The sequence below is a fragment of the Ochotona curzoniae genome, unplaced genomic scaffold, assembly GCF_017591425.1.
Source record: "Ochotona curzoniae isolate NIBS_2020 unplaced genomic scaffold, NIBS_Ocur_1.0 scaffold_3835, whole genome shotgun sequence".
NCBI classification, from domain to species: Eukaryota; Metazoa; Chordata; class Mammalia; order Lagomorpha; family Ochotonidae; genus Ochotona; species Ochotona curzoniae.
In genome coordinates this window covers 1682821-1697054 of record NW_024467114.1, presented here as the reverse complement: position 1 = coordinate 1697054, position 14234 = coordinate 1682821, and the positions used below count along the sequence as shown (strand labels likewise).

At 51.4% G+C, this 14234-nt stretch overlaps 1 protein-coding gene across 1 annotated transcript in view; it reads left to right on the top strand.

Moving 5' to 3' along the window:
- The window catches only part of VWC2 (von Willebrand factor C domain containing 2), a 47057-nt gene extending 39423 nt beyond the window's left edge, over window positions 1-7634 (top strand). The window contains exon 3 of the mRNA XM_040964997.1: window positions 7483-7634. Within this exon, the coding sequence (XP_040820931.1) occupies window positions 7483-7634 (152 nt within the window). The remainder of the gene's footprint in view (window positions 1-7482) is intronic.
- The last annotated feature ends 6600 nt before the right edge of the window (window positions 7635-14234 follow it).

The window sequence follows — 14234 nt, the reverse complement described above, 5'->3', positions numbered from 1 at the left end:
TAGCTGCACGGCTACAAAGTTGCACAAACATCAACAACCTGCATATAAAACCAAAATGTGGAACCGGAGCAAAAGGCAACCTGAACCATTGGGATTTTGCTGCCTCAACAGGTGAGGCTGCAGGCCCAGAGTGCCAGCTTTGGTAACCATGACCGTGTCTGAAACACAGAAAATGGCTGCTTAAACACTGTGTGTGGTGAGCCACGATTCGGCAACATCACCCACCAGAGAGGACCAAACGCCATGCGCCCTACTTTATACTGATCTTTGTGGTGGAAACCCTGTTGAAAAAAACCTCATAATAAGAGATAAACTCCTGGGACTCAGCAGAGCAACTCTGAAAGCAGTTAGAGGAAAGAATGGTGTGCAGGATGAGCTGGCAATCCAAATCATCAAAGCCTTGAAAGCACGCACAGGTTGGACAATTCAGCCCTGAGCACGTGCAGATAAGGAAGCATTGTGGAAAGCCTTCTAAACAGCCTCTACAAGATACAGGAGGTGGTACAGAAATAAGACAGAGTTTTGCAGAAAAATTTAAGTGGTAAAATTAGAATGAATGATGATGTTTATTATGCTATCTTTTATAAGAGAGAAATTGGATAACATTCTTAAGTTGTTCACAAGAAAGATTAGAGAACATTCTTATTAATTTGTTCACATCTCAAGTAAATGCTTGCAATGGCCAAGATTGTGCCAAGCCTCAAACCAGGACTCAGAAACTCCACTGAGCTTTCAAGCGTGGCCATAGGCACCCAGCTGCATGAGCAGTACCCCTGTGCCATAGGAGGCTGGAGCCAGGAGCCAGCAGTGGGCACTATCCAGGCCACAGGTGTTTCAGCCAGCATCTGGGTCCCTGAGCTGAACTCCCACCTGCAAAGATGGATCCTAATGAAACGTTCCACCACCTTTTACCTAAAGAGTTGGATACTATTGAACAGTCTAAAACCGAAATCTCACATTCCTGTCATTCCCAGCTTGATTCCTGGATCTGCAGGCAATTAAGAGTCACAGACAGGAGCATACCATGATTGCTTTGGCTGTATTCTTGTTCATACTAAGACAGGATATGCTACGTCCTGATGCCGACTTTGTGCATCTGGGCACAGAAGCATGGCAAAACACAAGACAACCTTAGTGAGGCATATCCAGAGGTCGCTGCCAGCTGACACTGTTGGTATCTGGGGGAGGGGCCTTGCCTGGTCTGCATGGCTGGGTCCGTAGCCTCTACACACTCACCTACCAAACAGCAGAACTGCTGAAAACTGTGGCAAACGTTCCTTATGAGAAGTCCCAGTTGACTGAGTGGAAGGCATGCACGCCTCCCATTTGCAAGGCCTGGTTTGAATGCCCTGCTTGTGACTTCATGTCAGCACCTCTGAGCAAGCTGAACTCACACAGTCTCGGTTTCCACATCTATGAAGTGGGAGAACAAGACCTGCCTTCCCGGATTCTGAAAATCCTTAGCTGTAGCTCGAAGCTCTTGAAGACTGCCAACTCACATAGATGCCATCTGGCGGCGGCAGCAGGATGCTTCCGAGGTGTTTCCCAGCTCACTTAGGACTTTAATTAAGCACATGTCCGGAGAAGCAGGAGCAGCAAGAGCCAGGGAGAAGTTTCCTTTTGCTTTTAGGAGGCAGCAGGGTGGCTTCCTATTTTTAGCCCCACCTGCTCCCTTCTCCCTCTTGACAGCTGTGTCTGTATTCAGTCATTACCTGTCAACACAGTTTTAGTTGGTAGGAATAAATATGGTGTAATTAACTTGGAAACGATCCTCTTAATTGCAGCTGAGGAGTCACTGTATCTGGAGGATGTGACACAACCTGCCAGGACGACTTGAACACGGCGTCTCGACTCACCCATGCGCTGCTTCTCCTGCGCTGCTCTTACGGCTGTGGCTCCAGCCGGGTCCCCCGACAGGTCTTCCAGGCTCAAGTGCGTTTAACCATATTTGTTCCCATGGCTGGTGGGGGCTATGGAGCCTTCTGCTTGCCCACCAGTGCCCAGGGGAGCTGGGAGGAACTACGCCATTGCCTGCAGCCACTGCTGGCATGCTGCCAGATCCGAGGGGGAGAATGACGTGGAAGAATCTTGGCTCTCAGTGGGCTCGTGGCCGGCGCTCACAGGTGCTCCTCAGTCACTTGTCCTTGGCCTTCCTGCTCCGCAAATGTGCTGCATATCAGAGTCACACACAGAAAGGACCCGGGCACCCTGACCCCTCACATCTGCCCTCATCCTAACTGTGCCCTCCGCTTCCACTCATGTTGTCGTGTGACACAGGGCGTCATTTTAAGGTACGCCAATGGCCTCTCAGTCCCCACTGGTGGTGTCTGCCCCTGCGGCCTGGTTGCTATCTCCTGGAGCCTGGCTGCGGCTGAGGAACGTGTTCTGCCATTGTTGCATGTGCTGGGTGGATTGCCCTCTCAGCTCGTGGCATCTTGGTGATTCGGGGTATTTTAGTGTTTTCCCTAACTTGAAAGTGTTGACTTTTCCCCAGTGGGTGCTCCAGCTGTGTTCATGGGCCCTTTAGGTAGAAACGTTAACTGGTGTTCCGGTCACCCCAAAGACTTCACAGCACTGCTCCTCCAAACACTTCCTTGACCGTCACACTAAGAGGGTTCAACGATGCACAGGACATGCATACTGCGAAACGCCCAGCCAGAGATTCCAATTGTCTTTCCATCAAGATGATCTTTGATTTCATTTTCCAGCAAATTTTAGAGTGTCCTCACAGTGCACCCTGTGGAATGGAATGGGGCAAGAAGCCGATACCTTCTCCATGCAGCCTCGCACATGTGTGAGCTTGTCCATCCACCTCTTCCAACTCTTTCCAAACGCCTTCCTTCCGCCTGGGATGAGCCCGCAGGCCAGGCGAAGCTTCGCAGCACCTGTTCACATGAAGCCGTGACTGGCACTTGGCTTCCTGAAGAACACTGCTTGAACAGCTACGTCTAACTGTTTGCATTCAAACCTCCGAGCCGTCTCCTCCGGCTCTGCCACCTGCCGAGGGCCTCTCCTCAAAGCCCGCTCCTTTACAGGCAGAGCAGCTCTTCTCTGCCTGAATGGGACGCTGCACCCTTGTCTCCCGAGGCTCTGTTCCTGACCACATTCTGGCTAATGCTTGCCTGTGCCCCGTTTTCTCCTTCGCTGCTGGTGCTTTCATTTCACCCAGGTTAGACCACAGGTGGACCGCTGTGCTCCCCGGCCAGTCCAGCAGCCTGCTGGGCCACACGGAGCCACGCCCACGCACTGGCTGCTCCCATGTTACGTTGGCAGCATTGCCTGTGCTGCAGAAACCTGAAGGCTAAGACACCTGCCCGGGTCAGACCTCAGCACCGTGCCCTCCAGGCCTGCCTCGTGCTTTCCCTGTTTGCCAGCCCCTCCCTCCCGGGGCTTCGCTCTGGCGAGTCTCTTCCAGCCCGCTGTCTCAGAGGCGTCCCCTTTGCCTGACTTGCGGCAGTGACTTCTTGCTGTTGGTACACTGCCAGTGTTGGGACTGTCGCTTGATTCTCTACTTCCCATTCCCCTGAACACTTGGTCCTTTATGTTCTTGAGAATGGTGAGGAAGTTTAAGTTAAAATTCCATGTCGGGCAATTCCAGTGTCCGGCCTGCTTAGGTTTCGTCCTGCTGGCGCTGTTCTTGCCTTCTACCTGAGCACTGGCCACTCGGTGGCCATCGCCGATGTCAGAGCAGCTGCAGTTCAAGGCCTGAGCTCCCGCTGACCCCTACCCAGTGGCACTGCCTCACAGGGCTTAGGACACGGGCCTCGTTGCGTCTTCCTACACAGGCATCGTGTTGCCTCATGCCATCATGGGAAGACAGGTGTGCGCAGCGCGACACAGCACAGGGGAGAGAGAAAACAGGGGAGGGGCATCACATGACTTTTATTATAGCATTTTACCATAATTTTCTGGCTGCTGTCATCTGCCACGGCCTGGGCTGTCTGGGGAGACCGGGCAGGTGGTCAGGACCTGTGCTGCGTGCGACTCAGCACCTGTGCTGCTTCTTCGAATCCTCGGGCTCCCTCCGTAGGTCGTGCTGGTCTCGACCAGACCGCCACCGTCTGACTTCAGAGCGAGTTACCCTTCCCCCAACACCTTGCATTTGATTGGATTTCTACTACAAAAATTCTAATTAAGCTTTTTTTTAAAAAAAGATTTTTAAAGTTTTATTGGGAAGACAGATATACAGAGAGGAGGGGAGACAGAAAGGAAGATCTTCATCTGCTGATTCACTCCCCAAGCGGCTGAAGCCAAGCACAGCTGGAGCTGCGCTAATCCAGAGCCAGGAGTCAGGAGCCTCTTCCGGTCCCACACGGGTGCAGGATCCCAAGGCTTTTGCCCATCCTCTAGTGCTTTCCCAGGCCACAAGCAGGGAGCTGGATGGGAAGCAGGGCTGCCGGGACACAAACTAGGGCCTATATGGGATCCCAGTGCATGCAGGGTTAGGATTTTAGCCACTAGGCTACTGCGCCAGGCCCCAGAATTAAGCTTGAACGGAAGTTTCCCCACTTGCTGAACTATTGATTCAAATCATTTTTACAGTAATGTTTACTAAAATAATCCATAATTTATTTGTGCTATTAGATACACCACAAATTATAAACTGAGACACTTTAAAAGATGCTCAAATATTTAAAAATTGTAATTTTATATATTCCAACTCCAGTTAACTGATAAAACTTTTCAGTATTTCAATTCTCCTTAAAATAAATGATCCTTTCATGTCATTTGGTAAGCTGAAAAGAAGATGAAAACAGACTTGGTGTGAGTATCCAGTGCCATCTGCTTGCTTAACTGTTACAGAGTTTTCTGTTTTAGAAATTACTTAAGACAGAAAACTCTTGTATGTAAACATTGTGTGACACAAGTTGACTTACAGGCGCCACACAGCCTGAGAACAGACCGGTGTCGTCAGTATTTATCGTGTTCTCTCATTGATTTGTCAGATTAGTAGGTTAATGAGACCCATGCTCCTTCATAGCGAAGCCAGCTGACGGCTCCAAATGCAAGTGGGACAGATTCCCAGTCCTTTCGCTTGGCGCTGAAACCATCCCTGTCCTTTGCATCACATCACGGGCAGCGTGGCAGTCAGGGCATGGGCAGTGTGGCAGTCATGGCACACGGGCAGCGTGGCAGTCAGGGCATGGGCAGTGTGGCAGTCATGGCACACGGGCAGCGTGGCAGTCAGGGCATGGGCAGTGTGGCAGTCATGGCACACGGGCAGCGTGGCAGTCAGGGCATGGGCAGTGTGGCAGTCATGGCACACGGGCAGCGTGGCAGTCATGGCACATGAGCAGTGTGGCAGTCAGGGCACACGGGCAGTGTGGCAGTCATGGCACACGGGCAGTGTGGCAGTCAGGGCACACGGGCAGCATGGCAGTCAGGGCACACGGGCAGCATGGCAGTCAGGGCACACGGGCAGCATGGCAGTCAGGGCACACGAGCAGCGTGGCAGTCAGGGCACACGGGCAGCGCGGCAGTCAGGGCACACGGGCAGTGCGGCAGTCAGGGCACACGGGCAGTGTGGCAGTCAGGGCACACGGGCAGCGTGGCAGTCAGGGCACACGGGCAGCGTGGCAGTCAGGGCACACAGGCAGCGTGGCAGTCAGGGCACACAGGCAGCGTGGCAGTCATGGCACACGGGCAGCGTGGCAGTCAGGGCACACAGGCAGCGTGGCAGTCATGGCACACAGGCAGCGTGGCAGTCAGGGCACACGGGCAGCGTGGCAGTCAGGGCACACAGGCAGCGTGGCAGTCATGGCACACGGGCAGCGTGGCAGTCAGGGCACATGAGCAGTGTGGCAGTCAGGGCACACAGGCAGCATGGCAGTCATGGCACACGGGCAGTGTGGCAGTCAGGGCACACAGGCAGTGCGGCAGTCAGGGCATTCAGTGTGACAGTCACAGCATGTGGATAGCATGGTCTTTTCCCGAGCATTAAGAGACCCCCGAGTCCCCCAGCCCCAAAGCCAGCCGTGTACAGCATTTGGCTGTGTGTGCCTCCCCTGGCCTGCCCCTCAACCTCTCCTCAGCCAACTCCTGGGTGGCGCTAGCCTGGCTCCTGGAGATCTTGTGTTAGGACAAATGTTCTGAGAGAAGTGCTCAGGAGGGCAGGGAGGGAAGCTGGCTTGAGGGGTCCTTGTAGCAGAGGGCAAGGAGCAGTACTGGACGTAGTCACCCAGAGACGGGACTTACAAGTTCCTGACTCTAAGGATACAGGCATCTATGTGCATCTTTAGGACAAACATTAGGATGACTGAACTCCACACAGCCAGACGGAACTCTGACAGTCATTCTGAAATGAATGGGTCGTTAGAGCCACCCGTTGTCTGAGGGAGGATTCAAGGGCAGTGTCCGAAGGGCGGGGGGAGGGAGGCAAGAAGACCTAGTCTGGGAGGGGGAGGGCCCCTCCGGGGCATGCCGTGCAGGAGCTGGGGCCGTGGCCTGGCTGGCCTGCAAAGCACCAGAAAGGCGGTGGCGACTCCTGGGAGGTAGTGCTCACCCTGGCGCTCTGGGGATTCATTCCCTGTGAAACGCTGTGCGGATGAAAGTGCTTCATCTCTTGGGTGACTTCACACATTCTAATTAAACATATTTTGCTTGTTTGAGCACATTGTCAAAGGCTTTAGAAACAAAGAAATAGGGAAAATGAGAATTTTGGCAAATTGGTGAAGTTCAGAGTTCAAAGACTTTAGGCTGCAGTAATCACTGGTGTTTGAATTTTATTATAGTTCTTTTTTGATATTTGAAGTTTAGATGGGGGTTTGGAAGCAAAGCAGCTTTTCATGTCTTAATACTGTACATAATCTGTTTCAAGTCCCTGAGAAGCCGTCTGCCTCAGCTCCCACTGCAACCTTTCTACACCTGTGTGCTCACGTCCTTGACCTCACGCAGAGAGCAGCGTGCTGAAGAGGCAGCCCTGGCTGACCGGCTGAGCTGCTGACCGGCCGTGGCGGAAGGCCTGCAGTTCTGGGAGACTGACAGACCCCCCTGCACGTGCTCAGACGGCTGCTCCGCGTGCGGTGCCCCAGCCACAGTGGGTGGGGCCAGACCTGCACCAGGGGCCCAGACTGGAGGTCGGGGAAGCTTGTGGACCTGCTCCGGGAGCAGGGGGGTTACTCTGCTCTCACACTCCTTCGAGCCTTGTGCACACGGAAGCCTCCTCTGACGAGGACAAGCAGAATGCTCCCTGGAAGGTTTTGGTTAACCATGCCTCCTCGGAGACGATCAGACATCACTCGCTCAGATGACTGCTGGTTCGGCTGTGTTCAAGGCCCTAGGAAGAGACGGCCCGATGCTGGAGAACAGTGTGCTGTCACAGAAATGCGCTGGTTGCATTTCAGAAAGAATCCAGTGTACTTGATATGATTTCTAACTTTTCCACCGTCCTTTGTGACAGTGCCTGACAGATGCCCCGAAATGCTGATTGCCTTCACGTATTTGTGCCCACCCAGAGTTTAAGACATCTTTTCTGAATTTCAGGACCCAACTGCTTTGCAGAAACTGCAGTCATCCCAGCTGGCAGAGAAGTGAAGACCGACGAATGTACCATATGCCACTGCACTTACGAGGAAGGCACGTGGAGGATCGAACGGCAAGCCATGTGCACGAGACACGAGTGCAGGCACATGTAGGCCTGCTCTCCGAGGACCATGCCGTCACGAGCACCCGGGTTGGCCCTGGGGAGCGAAACGCTCGTGCTTTCTGGAGTGTCTGACTGCTGTGAGCGTGCCAGAGCACTCTGGGGACTGCCGCTCCAGAGGAGGACACTTTGATGAGGAACGCTGGAGAGTGGTGGGTACTTTTACTTTTTGTGATAACAAATACTGCAAGAAAAGCAAATGGGTGTACTTTACAACGCCAACAAGGACTTTGGGCATAAAATTCTCTCTAATAAATGTGCTATTTTCACAGTAAGTACCCGAAAGTACACTATTATATATTAAATGTATTTCTATAATCCTCTATTAGAGAGCTTATATAATTGTTTTCTATAGATACAAATTAAAAATGCTGTGCTGTCAACCCTCCTTGCTGTGTCCCTGCATCTCTCTGCCAGGTCCGCTCCCACACGTGTGCGCGGAGGTGCCAGCTGCCAGGCTGCCTTCCTGTCTCCCCAGGCAGTGCACCGGCCAGCGCCCAGGGCTGCTCTCCGCCCCGGCCGTGTCCAGCTGCTCCTTTTACTTGATGACAGCACACCACTTTCCTTGGGTTTCATTCTCAGTCACTTGGACAATGCAGAACTAGAGGTTGTGCACGAGTTTCCTAAGTTCTCTCCAAGCTCCTCCTCAGTGGACCGTAACTAAATGCACACGCGCTCCATTCTACCTTTCATCACAGCCTTCTGGCTAAGAGCAAGTGCATTTTACCTTTCATCATGTGTTTCCTAGAAATACCGACCCTGCCCCTTAAGCTGAGGAACGCAGTCAGCTGGCAGATCCGCTTCCTGTTCAAGAAGCGCAAGTATGTAGTAGTGTAAGGGAGATTCCCTTGATTTTATGGAGGAAAATTAAGGGAAATCAAAGTCTGCATAAATTATACTTGATGTTCAAGTACGGTACAGAAACCTCGCTGTCAGCTGAGCAACCCTCGTGTCCAGAGCAACGAGCCATCCCGTCTCCCAGGAAGGCCCAGTAAGATCTGCAGCACTGCCCTGTCATCCTTCGGGAGCACCCCGACCAGCAGCTCAGTGCACACGCGCGTGAGAGCCAAGTGCAGGCCCCAGCAGCCTTCCAAATGAACCTTGTTTTCTGTTCATTTGGACAGGGAGCAAAGGAAGCTACTGTGAAGCCCCGCTGAGCTGATCCGTGAGCGGTACAGGCTAGCCCTGCCTTCACCCACGGCATCCACACTTAGTGCACTGATGACCCAAAGGCTCGCAGGTGCGCAGGCAGTAAGAGAGCAAAGGATCAACATTTGAGGCCTTTCAGCCAGTTCCTCTGTAAATTTTTTCATTCCAAAATTGTTACTAAGCAGCTATTGAAGCACAAGGCTCTTGCCTCCATGCCCTGTTGGTCTCCACATGGCACGCACTGTACTGCGAGCCCGACCAGACACCAGCAGACTGGCGCAGGACGCACGCAGAGACAACAGCAGAAAAGGAACAGAAAAAGCCTCCAGGGGAAGATTTACACTCTGTGCATCACACTGCCATGAACCCTGCCTCATTACACAACTGCATATGTCCTGGTGAATTTTCATCTTGTTCATGAGGAAATTTGAGGCAGGCTGACTATGTGCACAGAGATAACACGAACACACTAGGGGAAAACATTAGCTATGCACTCCCAAACAGCACTGTCGATGCTGAAGACTGCTCCAGCACGTCAGGGCTGTACCAGGCTATCGCCACTGCCCACCAGCAGCGCTAACCCCACGGGCAGACAGACCATCTGCCTCCACAGCATGCCCATTCCACCACTGCCCAGGGTGCGGTCAGACCTCTTAAGCCACCACAGTCTGATTTCCTTGCGATGCAATCCCTTACAATAATGGACAAGGTGTGCCCCAAAAAGATAGCTCTGTTGACTAATCCTCCCCCTGCAAGTGCCAGGATCCCATATGGTAGCTGGTTCTTGTCCTGGCTGCTCCACTTCCCATCCAGGTCCCTGCTTGTAGCCTGGGAAAGCAGCGGAGAATGGCTCAAATCCTTCGGACCCTGAACCTGTGTGGAAAACCTAGAAGCTCCCGGCTTTGTACTGGCCCAATTCCAGTGACTGTGGCCATTTAGGGAGTAAACCAGCAAATGGAAGATCTTTCTGTCTCTCCTCTTTGTAAATCTGCCTTTCCAATAAATGTAACAATAGCAAAAGAATGGGTTTTGTTTTTTGATCCAGTCCACTAATCTATGTTTGATTGATAAGTTTAAGCCATTTATATTCAAGGATAATATGTATAGGTAGTAATTCGATCCTGTCATTTTAGCAATGGGTTGTTCATTTATTTATTATGAAGTTGTTATTTTACTGGAATGTTCTTCACATTTGCCTTTGGTTTTGGTAGGTGCTATTCCTGTTCTCTGTCAAGACAACATCTTTAAGCAACATTTGTAGGTCAGATCTAGAAGAGGCAAATTCTTTGAGCTTTTCTGTGCTGTGGGAGAATTTTATTTCACTTTTCATTTTTTGCTGGGTATGTTATTCTGAACTTCTTCATTTTAGAATCTGAAATATGTCACTCCATTTTCTCTTGGCCTGTAGAGCTTCTTCTGAGAGGACAGTTGTGGGTCTGCCTTTCCTCTACATGTCAGTGGGTTTTTCACACATGCCCATTTAAGGATCTTTATGTTTGCTTGAAGAGAGCTTGATTACTACGTGTGGTGGCAATGGTCGCTTTTGATCAACCGAGGGGAGTTTGCCCCCCACTGTTCATTGGTTTCCAGTTCTTTATCCACATTAGGTAAGTTTTTCTTGAATATATCTTTAAGCCCAGCTTCTATTGCTGTGCCTTCTGGAACTCCCACAACAGGCACATTTAGCCTTTCAAGAGTGTCTCTTGGCTCTTGAATACTTTTCATTAGCTTTACCTAGCTCCACTTCCAGCTTTTTGAATGCTTCCCCAATGTATCAAGAAATATCTTCCCAATTACGAGATTCTTTCTTCTCATTCATTTTATTATTGAGGCTTTCCACTGAATTTTTAATTTGCTCCACTGTATTATAAATTCTAACATAGATTTCATTTGATTTAGTGTTGCTACTTCCAGTATAATATATCCCTTAAATTCCTTGGACTCCTGTATGTGCTTCTCATTGATAAGCTTTATAACAAGTTTTTAAGAATTCTTTATCTCCCATTTTCTCAATGTCTTCCTCAGTTAACTCTGAGGTTGACAAAGTCTTTTGGTCCTCTGCGGGGTTTCAGTAATGTTCATTGTGCCTCTATGTCTTCTACTGCTCTTGGTCATTGCTATTCTGGTTAGCAGATTCCTCTCTTTAGGGATGGTTTCTAGGCTGCGTTGTCCACTGCCCTACAAGTTTTTTTTTTATTATTGATTGCATTTTGTGTCTGGATTTTCATTTGCAATCACTTGTGCCACTCTCTCCAGCAAGTTTCAGTCCAAAGCTCCTCTGCTAGGCTTCTACCTCGGTCTCTGCAGTCCCAGCTCCTGGCTCACCACTCTCCACCCCCTTTGATCCTGTGTTGTGGCCTCACTGTTGCCTGCACAGCCTTCCTCCCACTCCTGGCTCACCACTCTCCACCCCCTTTGATCCTGTGTTGTGGCCTCACTGTTGCCTGCACAGCCTTCCTCCCACTCCTGCCTCACCACTCTCCACCCCCTTTGATCCTGTGTTGTGGCCTCACTGTTGCCTGCACAGCCTTCCTCCCACTCCTGCCTCACCACTCTCCACCCCCTTTGATCCTGTGTTGTGGCCTCACTGTTGCCTGCACAGCCTTCCTCCCACTCCTGGCTCAAGCATTGCCTGGGATTAGGGAGAACCAAGCTGTCCTTGACCACTGAGTACTGGTCAGGAAACTGCTGGCCGCTGGGTCCTAGGGCCACCTGGACCTATTTTGGGTGGAACCTGCAGGATGCTAAAGTCGGCACTGTTTTCTCTGTGGGGTCAGTGCAATGTGCTGAGCCGGAAGGGAGTTCGCTCCAGGCTTAGCGCAAGCACAACTCCCTGTTTTCCCTTCAGTCCTGCAGCCTTTGCCGCACTGCACAACATGGCACCTGATGTGACACTGGTGGAGTTCTGGGCTGTCAAATTCACCCTGTTTGCACCACTTGGGATCTGCCACTCTGTTTGTAGACAGATCAAACAAATCAGCAGGATGAGCAGTTCTTTGCCCGAGTTCACCTTCTGAGCTCCTGGTGAGCTCCCCTGCCCACTGGTTGCTGGTGGAGGGGAACTCTGTGAGGGGAACTCGGTGAGCCTGAGCACTGTGAGGGGAGCACTGTGAGGGGAGCTCTGTGAGGGGAGCACTGTGAGCCTGAGCTCTGTGAGGGGAGCTCTGTGAGGGGAGCTCTGTGAGGGGAGCACTGTGAGGGGAGCACTGTGAGGGGAGCACTGTGAGGGGAGCTCTGTGAGGGGAGCACTGTGAGCCTGAGCTCTGTGAGGGGAGCTCCGTGAGGGGAGCACTGTGAGGGGAGCTCTGTGAGCCTGAGCTCTGTGAGGGGAGCACTGTGAGGGGAGCTCTGTGAGGGGAGCTCTGTGAGCCTGAGCTCTGTGAGGGGAGCACTGTGAGGGGAGCTCTGTGAGGGGAGCTCTGTGAGGGGAGCTCTGTGAGGGGAGCACTGTGAGGGGAGCACTGTGAGGGGAGCACTGTGAGGGGAGCTCCGTGAGGGGAGCACTGTGAGGGGAGCTCTGTGAGCCTGAGCTCTGTGAGGGGAGCTCTGTGAGGGGAGCTCTGTGAGGGGAGCACTGTGAGGGGAGCACTGTGAGGACTAAGTGGAGAAGTGACTCGAGGGGAGCACTGGGCAGCATGCACGAAGATCAGCAGCATTGGTTTGCTACACCACGCTTCCCATTTTCACAGTACAGAACTGTTAAGATTTTAAAAAACGAATTCAGTTCACTGTAGACATTTTGGAACACATTTTTAAAAAGCAACACATGACCTCATTACACAAGACAGTTATTAACATTTTGCTGTATTTTCTCAAAATTTATTTTCATTTATGTGAAAGGCAGGGAGGCAGAGGAAACCTCAGCACCCAGCAGCTCACACTCAAATGCCCACAGCAGCCGGGCTGGGCCAGGCTGAAGCCAGGAGCCCAAGACTCCATTTGAGTCTCCCCGCGGGTGGCAGAGACCCAAGCACCTGAGCCATCCTCCTCCGCCCCCCAGGACGCACACTAGCAGGAACCTGAAGGAAGGAGTGGAACTGGTACTCAACATCCAGACAGAGTGACACACACATGCCGAGTCGTGGCTTAACTGCTGCACCAAACATGTGCCCTGGCACACTTGCATTAAAAAATGCAAACAACACACAACACAGAATCACAGATGAATACACATTCAAATCTACACCGAATCTTTCCTAATTCATTTGGCAGGGATATGTTCAAAATATTACTGGAGAAAAGAAAGCACGTGAAAAATTCCATAAACCGTGAGACTCCTGGGGTTACACTTAGCCATGGGGAACTAAATGACAGGCCCGTTTACTAACTGGTCTACCTTCACAGGAGCAGCAAGTCTACATTGTAGGCAAACTTTGCCTGCCAGGAGCTGCAGTTGAGTTCCAATCCCACGTCTGCGGCCTGTGCAATCCCACGGCCTTATAAACATGAAATGTGAAGAGGGGGACAGCAATGGCCCAGAGGGTAAAGCTGATGCAATAAGGACACACAATTCTACTCATTGCGTAAGCTACTCAACGCATTTCTCCGATGTTGAAGCCACCGAGTATTTGCTCATTTTTCATTTTCAAACACAGCATCCCGGTATGAGTGCCTGAGTGTGCTGGTCAGCGCTGGCCGCCATCTTAACAGTGAAGGAAACTGCATGATGGGTTGGTTGTTAGCAGAAAAGGAAAAGGCCTCATTTCTGTCTTCAGTGGGAAAGCACAAATGTAATTTAAGTAGGCGCAGTTACTCCATTCCAAAACGTCCAAGGGTAATTTAGGAGGTTTTGAAGTGCAGCTTAATGACACCACAGGGAATGGTATGAAGCTCAGCCTGTGGCTGGGAGGCCTCACACGGTAGCGAGAAAGCCCTCGGCCCAAAGTGCCTATGAAGCTCCCACGGTCCAGGCAGAGTGAGCAACAGCCCTCAAGGCTAACCAGAGGAATGAAGCAAGATGAAACGACAGCCGCTGTGAAAGAGCCACGGCCAAGATAAAACAGGATGTGTTTAATAAAGCCTCAAAACGGGGGCAGGACCAATCCAATACAGGATAATTGGAGCAATTTTATTTCCAGATACTTATTTTTATTTATTTGAAAAGCAGATAAAAGACCATGAGGGAGATAGTTCTCTCATTTGCCAGTTAACCCCCAAATGTTGTCACACCTGGGGGTTTGCGAGGATTCAAACAAGAGCCAGGGACTGAACTGGGGTCTCTCTGTGAATGGCAAGAGCCCGATTCCTTGAGCATCAGTGCTGCCTTCCAGGGCGGCGCCAGCAGGCGGCGCGAGGCACGTTGCTCTGAACAGCACCTCAGCCGAGCTGCAGGTGCACAGCACTGCACTTTTAAGACGCGGTCATGCGGGAGGCATTCTGGGGTCATATGCAGGACTAAAATTACAAGGCACTTGTCAAATAGTGATTGAGACGATGACACCAC